Consider the following 19,951-nt stretch of genomic DNA (forward strand, 5'->3'; position numbering starts at 1 on the left):
ATTAACAAGGTTCCCATTTACAGGCGCTTCTTTTTCAGCTCGTGACGCTAACGGTGTCGTTTTTCCTTGCTCCATATCGTAAAGATCGTCGGAGTCGCATTTTTCACGTCTTTACGTGAAACCCGTTGGTGGGAGATGGCCCCGATAAGGCCCAGCATATGCCTTCTTCAATCACCCTATCCCATCGAGCTGAAGCCGATAGTTTTTCTTCGTACGACCGGAACCCATGTGGCAAGCCGATGAATAAGTTGACATCGGTAGGTACCCTACATCTCATCAGCGACGGCTAAAATGGGTAATAGGACAACCTACCCAGCTTCAGTCAGCATCTTGGCATACAGGAGGGCCTCATCCCTCAAAGGATCCAATCCAACAATGCCGAGCACTGTCGGCGGCATACCCTTGACCTGTGCTAGTGTCGCATTCCCCGGATTCAGTTTGACATCCTTGACATCTGGGTTCTCAATTTTGAGAAAGCTGGTAAAGTATCGTAGCTCGGACACAGACAACAACGGCGCCAACTCATTCTCCTTGTAAGACGAGATAGAGTGATGCTTCATCTTTTTCAGCTGAGGTTCGTAGCAGTCGAGGTGCGCCAGACAGGGAATCATGAGCACCTGTCCAGCCAGAGGCGGGCGACGATTATTCTCCCTGCTGAGATGCCTGTCCAGCGTCAATGACGAAGCAACCCAAGCGCCAGCTGAAATTCCCCCGAGAACCACCTTGTTTGGGTTGCAGCATAGCTTGGCCATGTTATCGTGCGCCCACTCGAATGCATCCTCCGCGTCGTTCCATTGTGTCGGGTGCGTAAATTCTGGCGTGTGTCTGTAGTTGACATTAAGCACGACAACCTCTGAACCGCAGGCAATCCGTGTACATATCGCATCCTCAGAGTCTAGCGTGCCAAACATGAAGCCGCCGCCTTGTAGGTGTATGTACAGTGGGAGCACCGTGTCCTCTGGCACGTTGACGGGTCTGTAGCTGCGAGCCTCGATAGTACTCCCATCCCGAGATGGAATGGCATAGTCGCGTGTCTTGACCTGGTGCGCCAAAACTTTCATCGCTTTTCTCGACAAGGCTTCTCGTTCCTCATTTGCCTGCCTCTTCATCTCAGCGAGACTCGGCTCCGGATGAGCCGGGGGTGGGAAAGTGCGCTCCAGGGCGAGCCATTCCTCGCTGGTTCCATTGTAACAAGAAAAGTCGCACATTTCAGACTCGATAAAAGTTAGATCTAGAGATGAATGACAAAGATAGTTGAGGATGACGGCTTGATTTCCTCTCAACCGATCTTGGGAACCCCCACACTCTGATATGCTCCGAGTGGGGATTCGGCATCCGGCATCGGTATCAAAGACCTCGGGTGAGTTACGATAAAGGTCTGGGGTAGGAATCGACTCGAAAAGGCCAGATTTCACAATCACGAAGATGAAGACTGAGTTTAGGCAATCAGACTCTATTTGCAGAGCCAAAGCCGGGACGTGGACTCGATGAGAAATGTCACCGAACGGTATCCTCGGCTGTTGAGGGATGGTTCGGTTAACCGCGGTGAAGCGACGACTTGATGTGATATGCCGCCATCTCCGACGATGGTAGATGGTGTTATAGTGTTCTTCACAATAGACAAGGGCTTGTAGTATCAGGTATATGGTTGCCCCTATCTAGAATATGACCCAACTCCTCATTTGCTCAAATATCTCCTTGGCCAACATGCATCACGGCGTACCCAAGTTGCCATGAACGACTTTGAGTGTAACGATACCGAGATTTGTCCTTCCAAAGGGAAGCTTCGGCTAAATAAACAACACAACTCACATGACAGCCGTAAAAGTCAACGTTGTGAAACACCGCAACGAACAAATATGATAGCTGCAGCCTGCGCCTCAGATGACCCAACAACAACACACGTAAACAAACCTTACTATTGACTTTATCAAGATGTGGTTATATAAAGTGCCCTTGCTGAAAAGCAAGAGACTTGCTCTTTTGCTTGCAACAAAAGAGCATAGCTGCCAACATGTTCCGGGATCAACCACGTCGCTCAAACTTCCAACTTCCACTCTTCCGCTCGCCCCGGACAAACGCACGCCCAATTCCGGAAATTGATCCTAGCAAGCTCGACTTTAGTCAGTACTGCAAAAACATCATGGCCCAAGTAGACGAAGTCACTCTGAGAGCTGAGAAGATGGCGGAGGAGGCCGCTAAGAAAGCAGAAAAAGATGGCTCAAGAAGCAGAGAAGATCGCCAAGAAAGTTGCGGAAGACGCAGAAGAGTTTGTTAGAAACAAACCCCGACCAGGATTTCATCATCCCCACGACCATTTTGACAACCATGATGGTCGTGGCCTGGCGCCTGCTACGACAATCTACCATCATTATCACCATGGACAAGCAACTGCGACCGAAACTTCGACTACTACTGTAACGTCGACTTCCGTTGCAACCTCTGCTACTACAATAACCTATGTTGCTCTGACAACCTCGACTGCTGCTGCAGCCTCTGGTACTGCAGCCTCCTTCGACACCGCTGCGGCCTCCAACGAGAGATCCGTTGAAGACGTGCTTGGATACATGGCTTCGCCCGAGTTTTGGATCCTTTTGTTTGTCCTCGTCATCAACTTTCTCACTATTCGCGGTCTACTGAAACCCGGCCTGAAGACTAAATCCACTATCACACCCAAACAGCCTGCGCCTTCGCTTGTGGGCATCAAGCTGGACATCACCCGTCTAAAACCCTATATTACGACACGGTCTCGCCAAGTTTTTGTCATCGTCCTCTGCAAAGTCGTCATGGCTCTGTACTTTCTTGAACTCTACTGGTTCCTGGACACACTATGGCGAATGCTGAGATGTCTGGCAAAGGAAGCGCCGAACCAGCCAAATCACTGGTTGGCCATGCTTATGGTCCTCATGATACCTATACATCTGGTCATATTGTGTGTAGAGTACGTCCTTAGTTACGTGGCGCTGGATCAGCAGTTTGCATTGGATGGCGAATTGGTCATACTGGAGGTCCCCGCCAAGAACAAGCCGAGACACGACACGCGTATCGCGAGGAGGCAGGTAGAAATGGATAAGGTGTCCATGGAATCGGGATCGGAAGGAGAGTGGCAGAAGGATGGGGTTTCAGAATCAGGAGATGGCCCTTCTTGGTTGGAGGACAACTGAAAGGCGCCTGATATTAATATCAAGTGCAGTGACCTTGTATTCAGCAGATACACTAAAGCCGTTCAACGGGTTACGTTCTTGGGCATATTGATTCGTATTACTTCATAGATTGAAAAGGCAAAAATTTCGATCGAATTGTGATGCCAACGTCAACGGGGTCCGCAGGAAGCACGTCTCTGCCCAGCGGGCTCGAATAATCTCTGAATAGAAAACCGGGGCCGCCTTGAATACTTAATAAAGGATAATAGCTTTTGCACTGTTTGCTACTGGAGGTGGACATGTTGCTTGTAAAGACTTCAAAGGAAATCCGGGACCCATGCCAATACCTCAGATAAGTTGCACCACCTTCGTATCCGTCCACATGCCGCGTAGAGCTGGGATTCATGCACATGCGACTTCAAAGGCTTACGGAAACCCCGTATTCTGCAAAACTTTTGACAGGGATGACTATCTCGTTGGCGGTGAGGGCCATGTATTTAGCTTCATTGGTCGTGAGACTTTGAATCTCGCGAGGTGTCGAGAATAAACTACCATTACTTTAGCGTCGGCCTATTATGTATGATCCGTTTTTCTACAAAACGGCGCCTCTAGGCATTCGTTGAAGGCAGAAACAAATTCCAGTCTTGATCAATATCCAGCATCCCAACATCCAGGCCAAATGGGGACATCTCCTCGGAGTTTCCTCCAAATCCCCACATCTCATCCATTGCCAGAGCTGGAGTAAACCCCATGTAATCCAAGCTATATGCGCTTCCCCAGGTACTATGTGCATCAGAAGAAGAAGGTTCCGTCGTAGACGGTGTTAACTGATGATAGGCACTGGCCGGTCTTTCATCTCCAGCCCGGGAACTCTGCACTGGAACTCTTCGTACGACCCTTCCAAAATATGGGATAGGGATCTCCTGAGTAGACCCTCCGTGCTGTGGAGGACTGGAAAGAAGCGCCAATGCCTTTTGACACTGACTGGCCATCTTGCATCCTTCTTCCTCGGACGCCTGAAAGATCCTCTCCGCATCAGTGGCAAGTTGCAAATCTTCTGGCCTAGAGCGATCGCTTGAGATAGAGTTTCCAATGAGCAAGACCACCGCGGCCGTGAAGGCCACAAAATCTGACGTCTTGCAGTCAAATAGGCTCACCCCGTCCACCTCGGCATGGAGAACCAAGAAGCACTTCACCAGTTGCCTAGCTGCGTCCGTGCATGCAAGCCTGGACACCTCTTGTGATGCTGATGAAGCTGAATGTTTCAGGAATGGCAGGTGAATGTACATGCGTATGTGGAAGAAGAAGAAATGAATCAACAGTCGGTCAACGAGGTTGTTGAGCTCAATGCGGGAGCTGGGGAGTTTGTCCGGAATATCCCACCAGCTTGAGGGTACTGAGTTGTAGATACTATCCATCTCTTCATCCAGAGACATTGCCTTGGCGAAAGATGGCTTTCCCGGTGATATGAGATAGTTGATGACTTCTCCCGCGGTGACTGCGCACCTATGAATGAATATGGGAAGCCAGACCTCGGGTGAGCTTAAATCCACATCTTTTGGTTCCGAGGTATCGAGAAGGGCGTCGTTGAATCCATGAGGGAGCCCGAGAAGTAGACTGGTGAAGCGATCGCCGTGATAAATAGCCCACCATATCCGCTGTCGGATAGCAGGGGCCGTTGCACTAAGATGGTGCATGCCCTATTCTCACAGTCGGCAATTGTAAGATAAGCAGAGTAATCACACTTACCATCATCTGTGCAATGGCTAAACCCTTCCGCCAAGTGAACCACGCCCGTCGTGGTTGTCCAATGTCGGTATACGTCTTTGCCAACAAAACCAAGCACTCCATGCCATCCAATGTAGCTGCCAGAACAAAGTCACCAATGATGAGGGTATCCACGAGAGTAAAGATTTTATGACCTTGACCTAGACTCCGCGCATACGCAACAGCTAAGATGGCTAGTTCGGCTGGGCTGGTGCTTGTGTATGCATGGGCGGCGAACGAAAGTAGCGGCTCCAAAGGCTCGTTTTGAGAAATGGCACGCGTTTTCTGACGGAAGCTATCCCACCAAGATCCATTCTTGGAGAGGGTGGCTGTAATCTCGTCATAGCTGGGGAGAGCTGAGCGGAGGGTGCCGCATATCTTTGCTTTGTGGGCTGCTGCCTTGCTGAGACGAGTGCCACGGCTGGATGGCATCAAAGAATTATCCCGCAGAGTGTCAGATTCTCAGTATAAAAGACGGATGCCAAGAGTAAGGTGCATACGTGGGTATCATCTAGTACAGCGACGAGAGGAGGCGGATGATCTGACGGTGTCTCTATATCCGAGGTCTCTTCGTCCGAGACAAGGGTATGTCGTGCCGTCAGCTCTCCTTGACGTGAGGATACTCTCGGCAAAGACTGAACTCTGGGCCGTCTCCGTGACATGGACGAGGGTGTAGAGGTCCGAGGCCTCGTTGGCTCGGCGTTCTCTGTGGTGTCCACGCCCTCATTCTGGTCGATGCATGTAGAGCCACGGGTTGAACAGTGAGAGCAGACGGCACTACTGGGAGGAAAGATACAACGGATCTTGCGCCTCCGGCCTTGTGTATCATTGAAGATCAGCTTCCATGCACGAGAAGAAACCGCGCAGCCCATCAAGATGTGCTTACATTCAGTACAACTGCGTGTCCCCTTCCTCATCCGCTTTCTCGGCCTATCAGACATTCCTCCCGAAATCAGTGAGATGCCAAGATCTGCAAGAGAGTCTTCCATGGTGTGACGGACCAAACAGGTCTTTTGGTTGTGGTTGATGTTGATGAGGAGAGAGTTGTGCTGACGGGCTGAGATGTCACGGACGAATAGATGACGGACGGACGAAATTTGCTCGTCCGCGCCACATTTTCTCGGACCAAACCGTTTTCGTCCGTCTTACACGCTTCGTCCGTGAATCTTGAAGGTATCAAGAGGAGCGTATTTCTGTCTATAAAGATGTGCTTGTCTTTCGAGAAATGGACTCAATTCCAGAATCATCAACACAAACTCGGCCAACAATCAACAGTCTTCATCAGCGACTCACTCATAATAACTTCACTTCACTACCCACCCAGCCAACCACCAACATCAACAACAATGGCTCCTCTCGTCTGGCTCATCACTGGTGCCACTTCTGGCATTGGCGCTTCTCTCATTGACCAAGTCGTCGCTCGAGGTGACAAGGTCATTGCTTCAGGCCGCAACGTCGAGAAGCGTCTTGGACATCTCAAGTCGGACAAGATTGCTCTTCTTGAACTCGACATTACCGCCAACATTGTCGATCTCAGGACGAAGGTTGAAAAGGCGTGGGCAATCTTTGGAAAGATTGATGTTCTCATGAACAATGCTGGCATGTCCACCATGAGCAGTGCTGAAGAGGCTGAGTGAGTGTCTCATCCGATATATAACCAGTCCCTTAACTAATACATTTCCAGTGATGCCCTCGCCAACACCGTCTTCCAAGTCAACTTCTTTGGGCACATCCGCGTCACCCAAGCCATCCTCCCCCTCTTCAGAGCCCAAGGCAATGGCTGCATCGCCTTCACCTCATCCGGCTCTGCCTGGACACCTTTCCCATTCATGTCCCTCTATGCCGCATCCAAGGCTGCCATGAGCTCCTGGGTCGATGCTCTGCACAAGGAAGTCCGCCCTCTCGGAATCCGCTGTGTGTCATTTGAGCTTGGTGGCTTCCCTACCAACCTCGGCCAGCCACGTGAGCCATCAGATGCCGGATTCGGGGCTAACGGTCCGGCTATCGAAGCGTACACCCCACTGTTCACTTCTCTTGTGACCAAGTTTGCAACCAACCCTGAGGTGCACATGCCCGGAGATGTGACAAAGGGTGCTAATGCTATCGTCGACGTTGTCAAGGGAGAAGGCCTCGCGGCTGGAAAGACTTGGGCAGTTCGGGTCGCCCTGGGTTCAGACGGGCTCGGCTTGGCGCGACAGAGGTGCGAGGAGCAGCTGAAGCTGATCGAGGCTTGGGAGGGCCTCAGCTCGAGCACTGATCGAGAGGGCGCAGATGGTTCGCTGACGAACAAGGAGAGGTTTGAGTTTACTACTATCCTTGAATGAGAGCTGGCAGGGTGAGAGACTTGGCAATGGAGTTGACTGGGAATTTGTTACGGGAGGATAGACACGAAAAACATTGTTGATTACAAACTTTCTCTTAGTATTTTGAAGGATATTATTAGACTCGATCTTTGCAGCTTCCTTTAACTTTCTACTATTTCGGGGTACTTGGTGCTATTTCCAGTATACCCACGGTGCCATGTTCTAAATCTCAATACGTCTTCACCACTCTGAAGGCCCATCTAAATCCCTGAAAAGGATATAGCCTTCGTCTTCCTCACGACCCATCTAGTCTCTTCAGGTTAAGAACAAAATCAAAGACCCAACTTGACAACTTCCCTTCCTCCGCAGGCTCTACCATAGACAAGAAGAACGTTCGCCCAAAGTCCTTCACCAACGCATTCACGTCGTCATTATCAAAAGTCGCATAGTTCTGCACCAGACGCAGATCCGGCCCGTCAATCTCCAATGTCGAGTGCAGGTACGCAGACTTGAAGTCGCGGAATTTCCTCCACTCCTCTTCCTCTTCGCCCTTGGCCTTACGGCTGATCTGTAGGATCTTGGCGTCGCGGGAGAGACTCGTGAGGAAGCCGTCCCCCATCTCCCATGTTCCAAGTACGTGCCGGAACACAACGTCTCCCGTGTCAAGGTTCCATCCTGTGACGAAATAGTCCATGAGGGGAGAGATTTGAGGCTTGTAAACGCAGCTGACAACGACGACAAGGTTGCCTGCTACTGCGACTGAGCTAGGATAGCAGTTGCAAGCCTTCCCATTTGGGTGAGTATGGGCTTTGAGTGAGTGGGAATGTTTCTCAGATCGTTGAACCTTTAGCCTCAAGTGTCCCTCAGTAGCTAAATCATCCCTGAAGCTCCAAGTCTCGACCACAGGATTGCTCTGGATATTGAAGAAGCTGACGATGTGACGGCCATCATCGGAAAAGTTCCACTCGCACTGGGCTACCTCAGCAGGAGTCTCTGATAGCATCACGTCTTCAACCCTGATTCCGGGTAGCCGAGGCCCAGTCCTGCTGACTTGATACAGGTGCAAATTCCCAACCTCTCCTAACCCCAGCCGTGTCCGCTGAAGACACAGCCCGCGGTCCAAGTCTAAGGGTAAGGAGGGGTTGTGGGAGATACAATCAGGTATACCAGTCTTTTGGTCTCTTTGGCAGCCCGTCATCCAATCGTAAAGCAGGGTCTTACACTTGCCAAATTTTTCACTGCTCCGGTCCCTGGCCCAGGAGATAGATCCATCGGTCGTGAGGTTGGTCAAGGACCCTCGCTGATATGGGAAGCTACACAACCTCCTCATGGAGGGAAATGCAAAGACTCTCACGCGTCTCGAGTTATCAGGATCATTGTATTCCACGTAGAGCTTCGTTTCGTCATCTGAAAAACGTATTTCCCGGCCACACCGAAATATACGGTCTGTGGATAAGAAAGTATCAACCGAATAAGCGAAAGAAGTGCTCTTGGAAAGAAGGACACTGTGCTCCGGCAACACGCACTTTTCTTGCCCAAAGAACACAAGGGCAGCGCCACCAGCCAATGTGAATCTTTGGTCTGGTTCTTGAGCAGGTCGTGCCTCGACCTTCTCCTTAGAAAGAGGAACAGGGACTGGATGCGGGAGAATTGTCTCCACGCGCTCTCCTGTTTGGCTTTGTTGTTTGATAGGCTGGTTGTTGGGAGGTCTTACAGGCAGGGACCTAATGTAATTCTTGGGAACCCTATCCAAAAACATCCCGGGCACTGGTCGTGGCCTTTGGTGGTTCTCAGCCCCGGTATAGTGAGGGCTTACAGGTAACGGTGTTGGTACCGATGACGGTGTTGATGCTGGTGACGCCATTGGTGCCTGTGACGGCTTTGGGGTTGAAGATCGGGTGCTGGCCTCGGACTGTTTGGCTTCCAACTTGTTCACCTCGGATTCTCTTGACATATCGTCGTTCGAGGCTATCTCGGTAGCAAGAAGAGTCGATGACCTATCATAATCAGTCACGTGCCACCAGCAAAGTATCGATCATCGTACCGCTCAGAAATAGACTCTGGAGTACCTGGTCTTGAAACATCGCCAGATACAGACCCGGCAACCGAAGTCAGATCATACAGGTATCGGTTGAGGAGAAACATTTTGCTGCTTTCTGCCGGAATGTTCCTTCTGATGAGTGCCTCTAGCCTCGCTATTTCCTCGAGAATTTTAGTCGTATCTTCCTTAATGTCGGCTGTATCTTGCTTGATGTCCGCAGTGTCCTCTAGGATGTCTTCGGTATCATTCTTGATGCTGTTGGTCATTGCCCTAGTAATCATCATCAGTCTACCACGTTTAGACCCTCGGCTAAGTGAATCCTACAGAGTGATCGTGTCCACGGCAAGATTCAAGGCGCACCGATGAGCCTCAAGAACAGCTTTGAGTGAATTGACTTTTTGCTTCCCTTTGGCAGCCCAGCTCACGGCTGCAAATCTCCCACGATGCTCCACGAGCACATCGTCAATCTCTTTCGCCGCATCAAGACAATTTTTAATGATGTCTCGCATATCGTCCCGGATACTGCTGGGTAGTGGATCTCCAGTCTCACTGCCGTCTGGCACAAGGTCCTCAAGGATATTGAGGGTGAGCTTCAGCTCCGACAGTTCGCGATTGACAGCGCTCAAGTCGCTACGGGCATCCCTGCAGTCGATGATAAAGCCTCTAATAGTGCCGATCGTCTTGTCAGCGACTTGCGCGAACGCGATACACGAAGCGGCAATCTCCATGACACCGACGACGCCAAGCTTATCTCATTGAAATGTTGTGCAAGGTAAAAAGGGCAAGAAGAGGGAGGAATCTAGAACTCGAGATTACATACCCCACACCCAAGACGCGACCAATAAGTATGCGGAAGTCGTGTATTCAGCCTCACTCGAAAGAGGCAAAGCCTAGCGGTTCGCCCAACAGCTGCGCCTTCGACGAGGCGTTGTTAGCTGCAGGTGGCAATTTTCTTCAAAATTGTTAGGCAAATGGAATGTCTAATGTCGGAATAAAAGACCATTCGGATATGTGGGAAATATCATTTCCTCGAACCTCCGGTGTACTTTGCTTAGAAGAATCTATTGCTGTCATTCTTGGGATAGTGTTTTGGACGGCATCATTAACAGGTGCTTTTCCTATCACGGACTACATAGATGCTACATCAGCGGATCAAGAGCTCAAAAACGATTGAGATAATATTTTAGAAACCAGAGAATTATTCAGAGGCCCATCATGACAGTCCGCCTTCGTCGATCAGCAAGAAAGACTTGATGCAGGATCAGATCCAGGGTAGCCTCAGCATAGGATCCCTACACCGTGTGACACAGGTTCGAAGGGCTGTCGAGGAATGAACAAGTATTCATCTATGAAAATGTCATTATATAGATCGCAACCTACTGATAAAACCCATACAAAGTTGTGCAGGTTTATGACTTATACGGCAAAGTATCCACACGCAGTGGCTTCCTGTTGAACGGAGCATAGAATTTCTCTCCGACACAGCGTAGGTAGTTGACAACCTCAGTACCACCATTACAGGGTTCGTAGCAATTTACTCCGAAATCTCTCCATCATTAAATCTTTTGTCTCATTTCTATTCCCCAATTATCTTCTCTAGGTATCGAAGCCAGTTCTCCCCCAGAACCTTCCTCATCTTCTCCTCTCCCCAACCCTTCCTCGCCATCGCAAGAGCCAATTGTCTCCTATCCGCTAGCTTTCCCAGCGGCTTCACCACCTTTTGACTACCCCATGGTGTAAGCTGCCTGGCGTAGCCTTTGTCGCTGTTGCACCAGACTAGAAAATCACTCGGCCGTGCGTGTCCTTCGCTGGCATCAGACCCTACACCGACCAGATCCTCACCTACGAGAATGATGACATAGTCAAGAGCGTCGACGTAGTCATCCACAGTGCTGTCGTTGCCTTTGGCCATGTGAGGACCAAACTGACTCAGTCCGATGAATCCACCTTTCGACCCAAGAAGCTTGATCAAGTGGTCATCTTTGTTGCGAGGGTGTTCTTTCAACCCACTAGGAAGGACGTGAGAGAAACACGGTGGCTTTTCGGCTGGCGCATAGTTGATGACGTCTTCTGAAGTCTGAGGACCAACATGGCTTAGATCGCAGACAATGCCAAGCTTGGCCATCTCAGTAACCACTTGTTGTCCGAACCCCGTCAGACCAGAGTCCCTGATCTCTGTGTATCCGGCACCGCTGTAGTTTTGGGTGTTGTACGTGAGCTGCATCTTTCGAACGCCCAAGTCACGGAATACCCGCAGGTATGAGAGTTGATCCTCGATGCCGGATGTATTTTGCCAACTCAATAGCACTGCGGTGTGGCCTGACTTTTTGGCTTCGCGGATATCCTTGACTGACTGTACTTGAACAATGAGATCGGAATGCTCTTCAAACCACTCCTTCCACTGCACAACATTGGCAAGGCTCCCACGCAGCCCTTCCCAAAGACTACATGTGCAGGAAACACCAGTGATGCCTCCAGCATGCCAAGCCTCGAAAATGTCGCGAGACCAGTTGCTAATGTTGAGGCCATCAAAGTGGATGGATGACTCGTATATGGCCAGGGCTTCTTGTTCTGTAGGCATCTTGAACTTGGGGGGTTGCGCTCGGTTGTGGAATCCTGGACGAGGATGAGCCTAACGGGACTGAACTACTCCGGATCAGGAGAGGAATACCCATGATATAGTCCTTGTTCCATGGGAACTGAGTTGCAACAACTAGGGTAGTGCATTCGGGATAGTCCCGGCCATTCTTACCGGAAAGGGGTATTGTGGGATGTCTCCGGCAGTGGATCGGCGCGCCTCCGACCCGATCTTTACCGTGTAGGTTTATACTTGTCGGCCTTCCTCCGGTTGATAGCGTTGTGCGGATCCTTCGTCGCTTACATATCGCCTACCGGAGTTTCAATGATTGGGTATAGCCAGCTCTTCGCAATTGTCGACATCAATCACGTTCTCGAGGTTGTGTGGGGTGACTTACATACCGGAGATAGAAAACTTGCGGTCGAGTATTTAAGAGGATTGGCATCAGGATGCCCGGATATAACCTTTCATCTTGCTTTTCAAGACGAACAGTACTGTCAAGGTTGTCATTCTAATATTATTGGCAATTATTCTGATATCGTTGACCATGAATATCTCTCCAAGTCCAAGCGACAGCTTGAACCAACAATGTGTCAGCGGGAAACATGCCGACGTTCATGAGAGGACGACTAGCGACGAATATGATGAATCGCCTCAGCAGCAGGAACGCCGACCTTTGAAGAAACGGATATTGGCCGTACTTTGGGATACTTTTGACAAGTCACCTGAAGAGAGGAAGCTCATTGGCAAACTTGACTGGTGGATCCTGACTTACTGCTGTATTGCGTATTTCGTCAAGTATCTTGACCAAACCAACGTGAGTGACAACCCACTGTTTCAAAGGGGCATTGAAGGTGGCTTACAGCTGTACAGGTCAGCAATGCCTACGTCTCAGGAATGAAAGAAGACCTCAACATGACAGGAAACGACCTGAACTATCTCAGCACCTTCTGGACAGTCGGCTACATCATCGGTCAACTCCCCTCCCAAATCATCATCACCAAAGTCCGCCCTTCTATCTGGCTTCCCACTGCTGAACTCATCTGGAGTTTCATCGTTATCGGCATGGCTGGAGCCAAAGATGTCAAGACACTCTGTGGATTGCGTTTCATCGTCGGCATGCTTGAAGCTTCGGCTTATCCTGGTGTTATGACGCTACTTGGGAGTTGGTATACGCCGATGGAGCTGGGGAAGAGGGCTTGTATTTTTCAGGCTTCTTCTAGTGCTGCTCAGATGTTTTCGGGGCAAGTTGACTGGTAGCCTTTTCTGAACTTAACTGACATGGTGCGTAGATATCTCCAAGCGGCTCTTTACTCGGGTATGGATGGAAGAAGTGGACTCCGGGCTTGGCAGTGGCTCTTTGTCTTCGATGGTACGCAATGAGCCTTTTAATCATCTTTCACAAGAGGCTTACACTGCAATAGGTATCATCGGCATTCCCGTCTGCCTCTACGGTTACTGGGCTATTCCGGACTCTCCAAACTCATCCAAGGCCAGATGGCTCAAACCTGAAGACCTCCAAATGGCCAACGACCGCATGCTTAAGCAAGGTCGAGCCCCGATGAAGAAGCTCACCTGGGGGATCATCCGCCGCGTTCTTTCAACTTGGCATGTATACATGTTCTGTGCCATCTTCATCGCCCACGTTCTTGGTATCAAGATATACTCGTACTTTAACCTTTGGTTGAAGGCGACGGGCCGCTGGAGTACTGAAGAGGTCAACATCATTCCCAGCGCTGGATATGGACTTCAGATTGCTTGCACTCTTACATACGCCTGGACTTCGGATGCCATTGGTCTGCGATGGCCTCTCGTCATTGCCGCCTGTCTGGTCTCCATCATCGGCACCATCATTCTATCTGTATGGCCCGAGGATAACCTCGCCGCCATGATGACAGGATGGCTACTCACTTTCTGTGAGACTGGTGCTGGTGCACTGATCATCACCTGGATCAACGAGGTGCTGTCATACTCGGCTGAACACCGTGCCCTTGTCATTGGTGTGGTTGAAACCGCAGCCTTCACGTTCCAGGCCTGGGTGCCGCTGTTGATTTACGACACAGGAGATGCCCCTCACTTCCCCATTGGTTATGAGATGGCGACCATGTTCTTTGCTCTCGAGATTGTCTTGACACTGGTCATCCTGTATCTGTCCAAGAAGTACCCGATAACTCATTAGTGCTACATCGACAAGCCTCCAGATTTCCAATCCTTGTTACATTACCCATGGGTAGCTTAAAATACATTCTTGCAGACGTGTGTCGCTTCTTGCTTGACTTCCAGCCCTACATTAATTACTGCATTTGGCGCTATAGTCCTCATTGGCCATGGTAATCCAGCCGCGCCATTCTAGAAACACAGCCTTGAACAAGGGCTTAATTATCTCATCGGCGTTAAGACCGGCTGGCGCCGACAAGTAAGCTTGAATAAAAGTCAAGATGACGGGTGCAGGCGCAGCCCCATGCTAAAATCTCACTGCGAGGACCCATTTACCACGTTCTGCAAGCTTCATTCGCTTATCTGGCGTTCTTCCGGACATGGATGTAAGAACTAGCGCCAGTGCGGAAATCCAGAGGTCGCCATGACTGAGGGCGATGCTATAGCGAGAGCTTGATTTCAACGTCAGGCGAGAGCGAAGAGCGAGCAGCGAGGAGATGGAAATCCACAGGTTTCTATGTGAGAGAAAGTATATAAAGTCGAGGGTGGAAGTGCTTGAACAATGTCAACAGACTCGAAGCATCAGCCAACAGCAACGGAGCAACCAGCAGTTCAACAAAACCAAACTACAATTATCTCAAGATGCGTGCCGTACTCTTCGTCTCACCTCTTTTCATCCAGCTTGGACTCAGCCTGGGTCTTGACCGATTCGCGCGTCGAGGCCAGACTGACAACGGCGTCTTCAACCCTCCCAAGACGTCGTCATTCCTGCAGCTGGATCTTCGCGTGACGCTCCCAGCAAACGTTTCCACTCCAGATGGCATGACTGCCTTGGCTCCCAATGTTGAGGGTGGCAAGGCCACTGGTGCCTTTGAGGCTGATATTCTGCCCGTTGGTGCTGCATATGAGCGAGTTGCACTCAACGAAGCGGGAGAGAACAGCGTGAGTGGCATGTCTACGCCTGGGGGCTGGAGAACTACTAACTCGTGTGCAGTTCTATCAGAACCGATACATCTTTCAAACCGCCGAAAACGAGACTCTGAGCCTCGAAGTCGACGCGATCCTTCACTACGAGAACAATGCCCTGCACGGGTTTGGCCTTGGGTCAGTCTCTTGAACGGCGAACACCAAATTACAGCCGCTAATAATAGGTAGCAAATTCGCAACGACCATTCCCGAGCTCTTCCACATCAACTACGAGGCATACATCGTCGAGGTCATGGCGGACTTTAACAGTGGAATTGCGGTTGGAGAGGTTTTTGAGCTCACGTCTTGTGGTCGTCGTGATGGCGAGCCTATCAAGGGTTTGCTTCCCCCTGGAGGTGCATAAGCCTCCTACCACCTTAGAGGACTAGCCGTTACCGGAACCTTTGATCGGGAGGCTACTGCTCTGTTCACTTTTAACAACAAGGACTTCTTTTCCTCAACAGGCGTAGCTGGGGGCTATACGGTTAGGCAAACTCCATAGATAGTTCTTTTGCTGGACTTGCAAGCTGCCGTTGCCATAGACTTCATACCACCAATGGATCTAGTAGATCGAGTGTCACTTCTTGTCCGATTGATATATCTAGTCCTTCTTTGAAGCATCGAAAACATATGTACTTCCGACATGATCACTTCTCAGGTGACTGTTCCCCTTACCCTGTGCGTTCTCCCTCAGCGTACCTCCCGGAACTTCGTAGTCATTCCAGTAGATGCCCCGCCTCTGCAACTCCGGAACAAGCAACTCGACAATATCTTGCCAAGACTGTGGTTGAACCACAGGAGACAAGTTGAAACCATCAACATCAGCTTCCCTAACCCACCGCTCCATCCCGTCGGCAACAGTCTGCGGGCTTCCAACTAAAACAGCTCCGTTGCCACCGATTGATAGCTCTTCTGCCGCTAGTCGTGGGGTCCACTTGCCGGTTCCCTGCTCCTCGTTGAAAAGGTTGCTGAATGCTGACTGAATGATTGCTGAAGATTTACTGTCTTCAGGTTTAATCTCTTCGTCAAGATCGTATTTGCTGAGGTCGATACCAGTAAAAGCGCTGAAGATGACCAGACCACCCTCTATGGACTGGTACTTCTTTATCTCTTCCAACTTCTTCTGAGCATCTTCGTCTGTCTCCCCGAGGATGACGGTAAGACATTGAAAGAACTTCAGACTCTGGGGATCCCTTCCTTGTTCCGCAGCCAACTGTCGAATCTTGGCAACCTTGGGTGCCAGGGTACCTGGGACGTGGCCGGCGATGAAGATGGCTTCGGCATGCTTGGCCGCAAAAGCCGATCCAGCACTACATAGAAGTTAGAATGTGGTGATAAAGATATAGGTACCTCGAATAAGTACGGGGAAGTTCCGGCTTGGAAGAGGAATGGCGTCCTCTGAGGACTTGGGTCGACGATGAACGGACTTTCGAGTTTGTGATATTTCCCTTCATGCTTGATCGTTCGGACCTTGGACGGATCGATATAAGTCTCGGATTCCTTATCCTTTACTACAGCATCATCGGCAATAGAAGACTCCCAGAGTCTGCTGATATCAGCATGTTGACCAGCAACATCGATTGTTTTCAATACTTACTGATATAAAAGTCCCATCAGCTCATCAGCTGCTGCGTAACGCTCATCATGAGGAATGATGTCTGTCAGCCCCATAGCCAACGCACTGGCCTTGTTCCAAGACGTGACAATGTTCCATCCGATACGGCCTTTGGTGAAGTGATCGAGCGTTGAGAAGCGGCGTGCAAGCAAGAATGGCCTCTCGTAGCTTGTTGACGCAGTGACGCCAAAACCTAGAGATTTTGTCACGGCGGCCATGGCTGAAATGGGCTAACATAGAGATTTAGTGACACTGCCCACGACCCATCGACGTCGATAGACTTACAACAAAGGGGTCTGTGACGGGGAACTCTGATCCTATCTTGATGGCAGGATCTCGACTCCCCTTGTACACATCAAAGCCACCAACTGTGTCAGCCAGGAAGTACGACAAAAACTTTCCCTTCTCTAGTAGCTTTGCCGTCTCGAGCCAGTAGTCGAGGTCTCGCTTGTCGGCTGACCGGTCTATCGGGTTGCGCCATTGCCCCGGGCTGGTATGGCCCACGGTGCAAGCATCAAAGGCATTGAGATAGATGCGTTTCTTCTTGTCTGTCCCAGAGTTCGTCATCTTGGTTGTCTGAATAATGTGCCGTCTACAGAGAGTCTGTGATATGAAGTCGTCTCGCTTACACTACTCTCCCCTAGCTCAAGACAAGGGAGGCAAGGCCAAGTGGGATCACTCAATGTATTATCAATCACAGTATCCGATGTCGCTTCCCACCGTTTAAGCGGATGCATGACTCCGTGGAAATAGTTCGGATCGCTTATTCCCAAACTCCACTTTGATCCATCGTCGTTATATCGACATCCTTGACAAACCGCTTCGTATTGCCTCATTTGGCAAATTCGCAATCCGACGCTTGTTTTGCATCTTGCCTTATCGTGTCGTCTTTGGCTCGCGTATAGTTCCCAACGCTAGGAATCATATGTCGGGTAGGAATTGCGGTAAACAACATCCATCGAAGGATCAATATCTCCACTGCAAGATGGTTTCTTTCGCCTCATTGTCTGGGTTAAATTCGCCATTATCTGCTAGGCCTAGACTGCTTAGCCTCGCCCCCAATCTGCAGGTATATCACCCAGATTCCCGGGTCAAGATGCATGCCACTGTCCAACGTTCCAAATACTCGGGTACACAGGGCTTACAATGGGCTCCCACACGGCATCTGACGATCCCGATGCAAAGGGTAACGGCCTTGTGCCGGTTGCACTTGATGTCCGCAGCTCTGACCGAGACGACGCTTCCACAGAGGGGCACCGGCAATATGTCTTCGGGCTCAAGCTGCCTAGTTACTTCAACAAGGATGAGGATCGAAGGCTGGTTCGCAAGCTTGACATCTTTCTCATGTACGCACTTTCACGTGTCTGCAGGGGCTCCCTTCTAACCTTTACAGGTCTTACACTGCTCTCTCGTGTTTCATGCAGACCTTGGACAACACCAACATTGGGTAGGATCTTCTTGATGTCTCCCACATTCTTGACCACTAACATTTTCGTACCAGCAATGCCTATGTCTCTGGCATGCAAGAGGATGTAAGACTCACAGCTGATGAGAGTTTTATAAATGCTAACCCATCTCGCAGCTGTCACTCTTCGGGAATGAGCTGAACTACTTCTCAACTACGTTCAACTGTGGTATTATTGCGGGAGCAGGTCAGTGATTTCCACATGATCAAGTCTCTCAACTAACGAAACCGACAGTGCCGCTGATGTTGCTTTCTACACGTGTCAGACCGTCCTTGCTCATGCCAACCTGCGAGCTTGCTTGGACCGTTCTTGTGATGGGTATTGCCGGAGCTAAGAATGCTGAAACGGTAGGTACCACTCTTCGACGGAAAACTCTGAAGCTGATCTTTTTTCAGGTATATGGCTTGCGTTTTGCCATTGGTTTCTTCCAGGGAATCGCGTTCCCCGGCTTCGCTGCTCTCCTTGGCGCTTGGTATACCCCTTCGGAGCTCGGTAAGCGAATGGCTCTGTATGAAGTCTCTGCCCGAGTGGCCGGCATGTTCTCTGGTTACATTCAGGCGGGTCTCTACACCAACATGAATGGAAAGGGTATGGCGAGTTGGAGGTGAGTTCGACTACAATTGCCAAGATCTCTTAGGCCTTGACTCATAGTGTATAGGTGGCTATTCATCTTCGATGGGATCATCTCCTTTCCCATTGCCATTTGGGGCTTTTACGCTCTTCCCGATCAACCAAGGGATACCAGAGCAAAGTGGCTGAAGCCATCGGTGAGTCTCGTCTTCTCGCTTGATGGTCTCACTAGCTGATAATTTCCCAGGAAGTCGATCTGGCAATCGCGAGAATGGACCGTGTCGGCCGCCGACCAGTACAGAAGATCACTTGGGCGCGCTTCAAGGGCATTTGGACAACCTGGCATGTCTACCTCTTTGTGACGTGTTACTTGTAAGTGAACTCTCTTCCAGATTCGACTATGGTCACTGATATCCTTTCCAGCCTCTATGGTGCCTTCTCTTGGGGAGATGGCTACTTCAACCTCTGGCTCCAGTACCTCGGCAAATACACTGTTCCTCAGATCAACAACATCCCGACTGCCGGACAAGGAGCCGCTCTGATCAACTCCATCATCAGTGGCATTATCTCGGACTGGCTGCAAAACCGACCAGTGGTCATTGTCGCAAACATGTTGCTTTGTCTAGCCGGAAACGCCTTCGTTGCCGTCTGGAAGGCGCCTGAGGCACTCAAGTTCATCGGATACATCTTCATCACAGCTGGACTTCCTGCGCAGTCTTTGACAATTGCCTGGTTGAATGAAGTTTGTCAGGGTAATGGAACATTGCGTGGTCTAATCGTTTCACTCGGCAATACCATGGTCTACGCCATTAATGCCTGGGCCCTGGTTCTACTCTTCCCTGCTGTGGACGGTACGTTCACGATCCTTACTCGAAATGCCGAGATTCTAACAACTACATACAGCGCCCCATTACAAGGTCGGATATCAAGTCTGTGCCGGAATGATAGGTTTGGCCATTGTTACCGTCTTTGCAATTCTGCTCCAGATCAAGAGAGATATGTGAGTTCCCCTGCCTCTACGGCAAAATCGTCAACTTCCATGGTCGAACAAGGCTGACAACGATTCCATAGAAACAACGGAAAGGCCATTCGTAATGATGAGGGTCTATTGGAGTTCAAGGCTTGGCCTGTTGAGGCCACCGAGTCTCCACGAGTAACTGGGGATTTGAGAGCCTAACGGAGAGGTAGTCCATAGCTACGTGAAAAGGGTCAGAGAGCTACCGAGTCTGTGCGGATCGAATTACTGCGCTCACGGCCTTAAATTTAATCACAAGTAGCTTCTAAACATGAACTGTCTGCCTACACTCTCCTGTAAACAGTGCCCAAGGATTGCGTCCAAGGTCGA

General features: G+C 50.2%; 9 protein-coding genes across 9 annotated transcripts; 4 read left to right on the top strand and 5 right to left on the bottom strand.

Annotated features, from left to right (window-relative positions):
- Positions 1-103: 103 nt before the first annotated feature.
- On the bottom strand, positions 104-1,208 carry LRP88_10734 (Alpha/Beta hydrolase protein; the record flags this gene model as incomplete). The annotated part of the gene is made up of 2 exons (XM_083247185.1): positions 104-266; positions 340-1,208. The coding sequence occupies 2 exons, from the start codon at positions 1,206-1,208 to the stop codon at positions 104-106; spliced, it is 1,032 nt and encodes a 343-aa protein (XP_083098298.1).
- A 1,008-nt stretch (positions 1,209-2,216) lies between these two features.
- On the top strand, positions 2,217-3,164 carry LRP88_10735 (uncharacterized protein; the record flags this gene model as incomplete). The annotated part of the gene is made up of 1 exon (XM_083247186.1): positions 2,217-3,164. One exon carries the CDS (start codon positions 2,217-2,219, stop codon positions 3,162-3,164), a length of 948 nt encoding a protein of 315 aa, XP_083098299.1.
- A 3,092-nt stretch (positions 3,165-6,256) lies between these two features.
- On the top strand, positions 6,257-7,234 carry LRP88_10736 (uncharacterized protein; the record flags this gene model as incomplete). Its single annotated transcript, XM_083247187.1, has 2 exons — positions 6,257-6,543; positions 6,595-7,234. 2 exons carry the CDS (start codon positions 6,257-6,259, stop codon positions 7,232-7,234), a joined length of 927 nt encoding a protein of 308 aa, XP_083098300.1.
- A 274-nt stretch (positions 7,235-7,508) lies between these two features.
- Positions 7,509-7,907, bottom strand: LRP88_10737 (uncharacterized protein; the record flags this gene model as incomplete). The annotated part of the gene is made up of 1 exon (XM_083247188.1): positions 7,509-7,907. The coding sequence occupies one exon, from the start codon at positions 7,905-7,907 to the stop codon at positions 7,509-7,511; it is 399 nt and encodes a 132-aa protein (XP_083098301.1).
- A 1,316-nt stretch (positions 7,908-9,223) lies between these two features.
- LRP88_10738 (uncharacterized protein) lies at positions 9,224-9,982 on the bottom strand (the record flags this gene model as incomplete). The annotated part of the gene is made up of 2 exons (XM_083247189.1): positions 9,224-9,524; positions 9,579-9,982. 2 exons carry the CDS (start codon positions 9,980-9,982, stop codon positions 9,224-9,226), a joined length of 705 nt encoding a protein of 234 aa, XP_083098302.1.
- Positions 9,983-10,830: 848 nt separating this feature from the next.
- LRP88_10739 (uncharacterized protein) lies at positions 10,831-11,835 on the bottom strand (the record flags this gene model as incomplete). The annotated part of the gene is made up of 1 exon (XM_083247190.1): positions 10,831-11,835. The coding sequence occupies one exon, from the start codon at positions 11,833-11,835 to the stop codon at positions 10,831-10,833; it is 1,005 nt and encodes a 334-aa protein (XP_083098303.1).
- Positions 11,836-14,631: 2,796 nt separating this feature from the next.
- On the top strand, positions 14,632-15,319 carry LRP88_10740 (uncharacterized protein; the record flags this gene model as incomplete). The annotated part of the gene is made up of 3 exons (XM_083247191.1): positions 14,632-14,931; positions 14,984-15,093; positions 15,145-15,319. The coding sequence occupies 3 exons, from the start codon at positions 14,632-14,634 to the stop codon at positions 15,317-15,319; spliced, it is 585 nt and encodes a 194-aa protein (XP_083098304.1).
- Positions 15,320-15,556: 237 nt separating this feature from the next.
- Positions 15,557-17,137, bottom strand: LRP88_10741 (LLM class flavin-dependent oxidoreductase; the record flags this gene model as incomplete). Its single annotated transcript, XM_083247192.1, has 4 exons — positions 15,557-16,265; positions 16,319-16,501; positions 16,553-16,800; positions 16,856-17,137. 4 exons carry the CDS (start codon positions 17,135-17,137, stop codon positions 15,557-15,559), a joined length of 1,422 nt encoding a protein of 473 aa, XP_083098305.1.
- Positions 17,138-17,716: 579 nt separating this feature from the next.
- On the top strand, positions 17,717-19,783 carry LRP88_10742 (uncharacterized protein; the record flags this gene model as incomplete). The annotated part of the gene is made up of 11 exons (XM_083247193.1): positions 17,717-17,916; positions 17,964-18,017; positions 18,072-18,102; positions 18,153-18,222; positions 18,271-18,383; positions 18,432-18,640; positions 18,695-18,803; positions 18,854-18,978; positions 19,030-19,457; positions 19,510-19,606; positions 19,678-19,783. 11 exons carry the CDS (start codon positions 17,717-17,719, stop codon positions 19,781-19,783), a joined length of 1,542 nt encoding a protein of 513 aa, XP_083098306.1.
- Positions 19,784-19,951: the final 168 nt, after the last annotated feature.

The sequence above is a fragment of the Fusarium phalaenopsidis genome (genome assembly GCF_050370095.1).
Source record: "Fusarium phalaenopsidis strain FUZ10S chromosome Unknown contig_32304, whole genome shotgun sequence".
NCBI lineage: Eukaryota > Fungi > Ascomycota > Sordariomycetes > Hypocreales > Nectriaceae > Fusarium > Fusarium phalaenopsidis.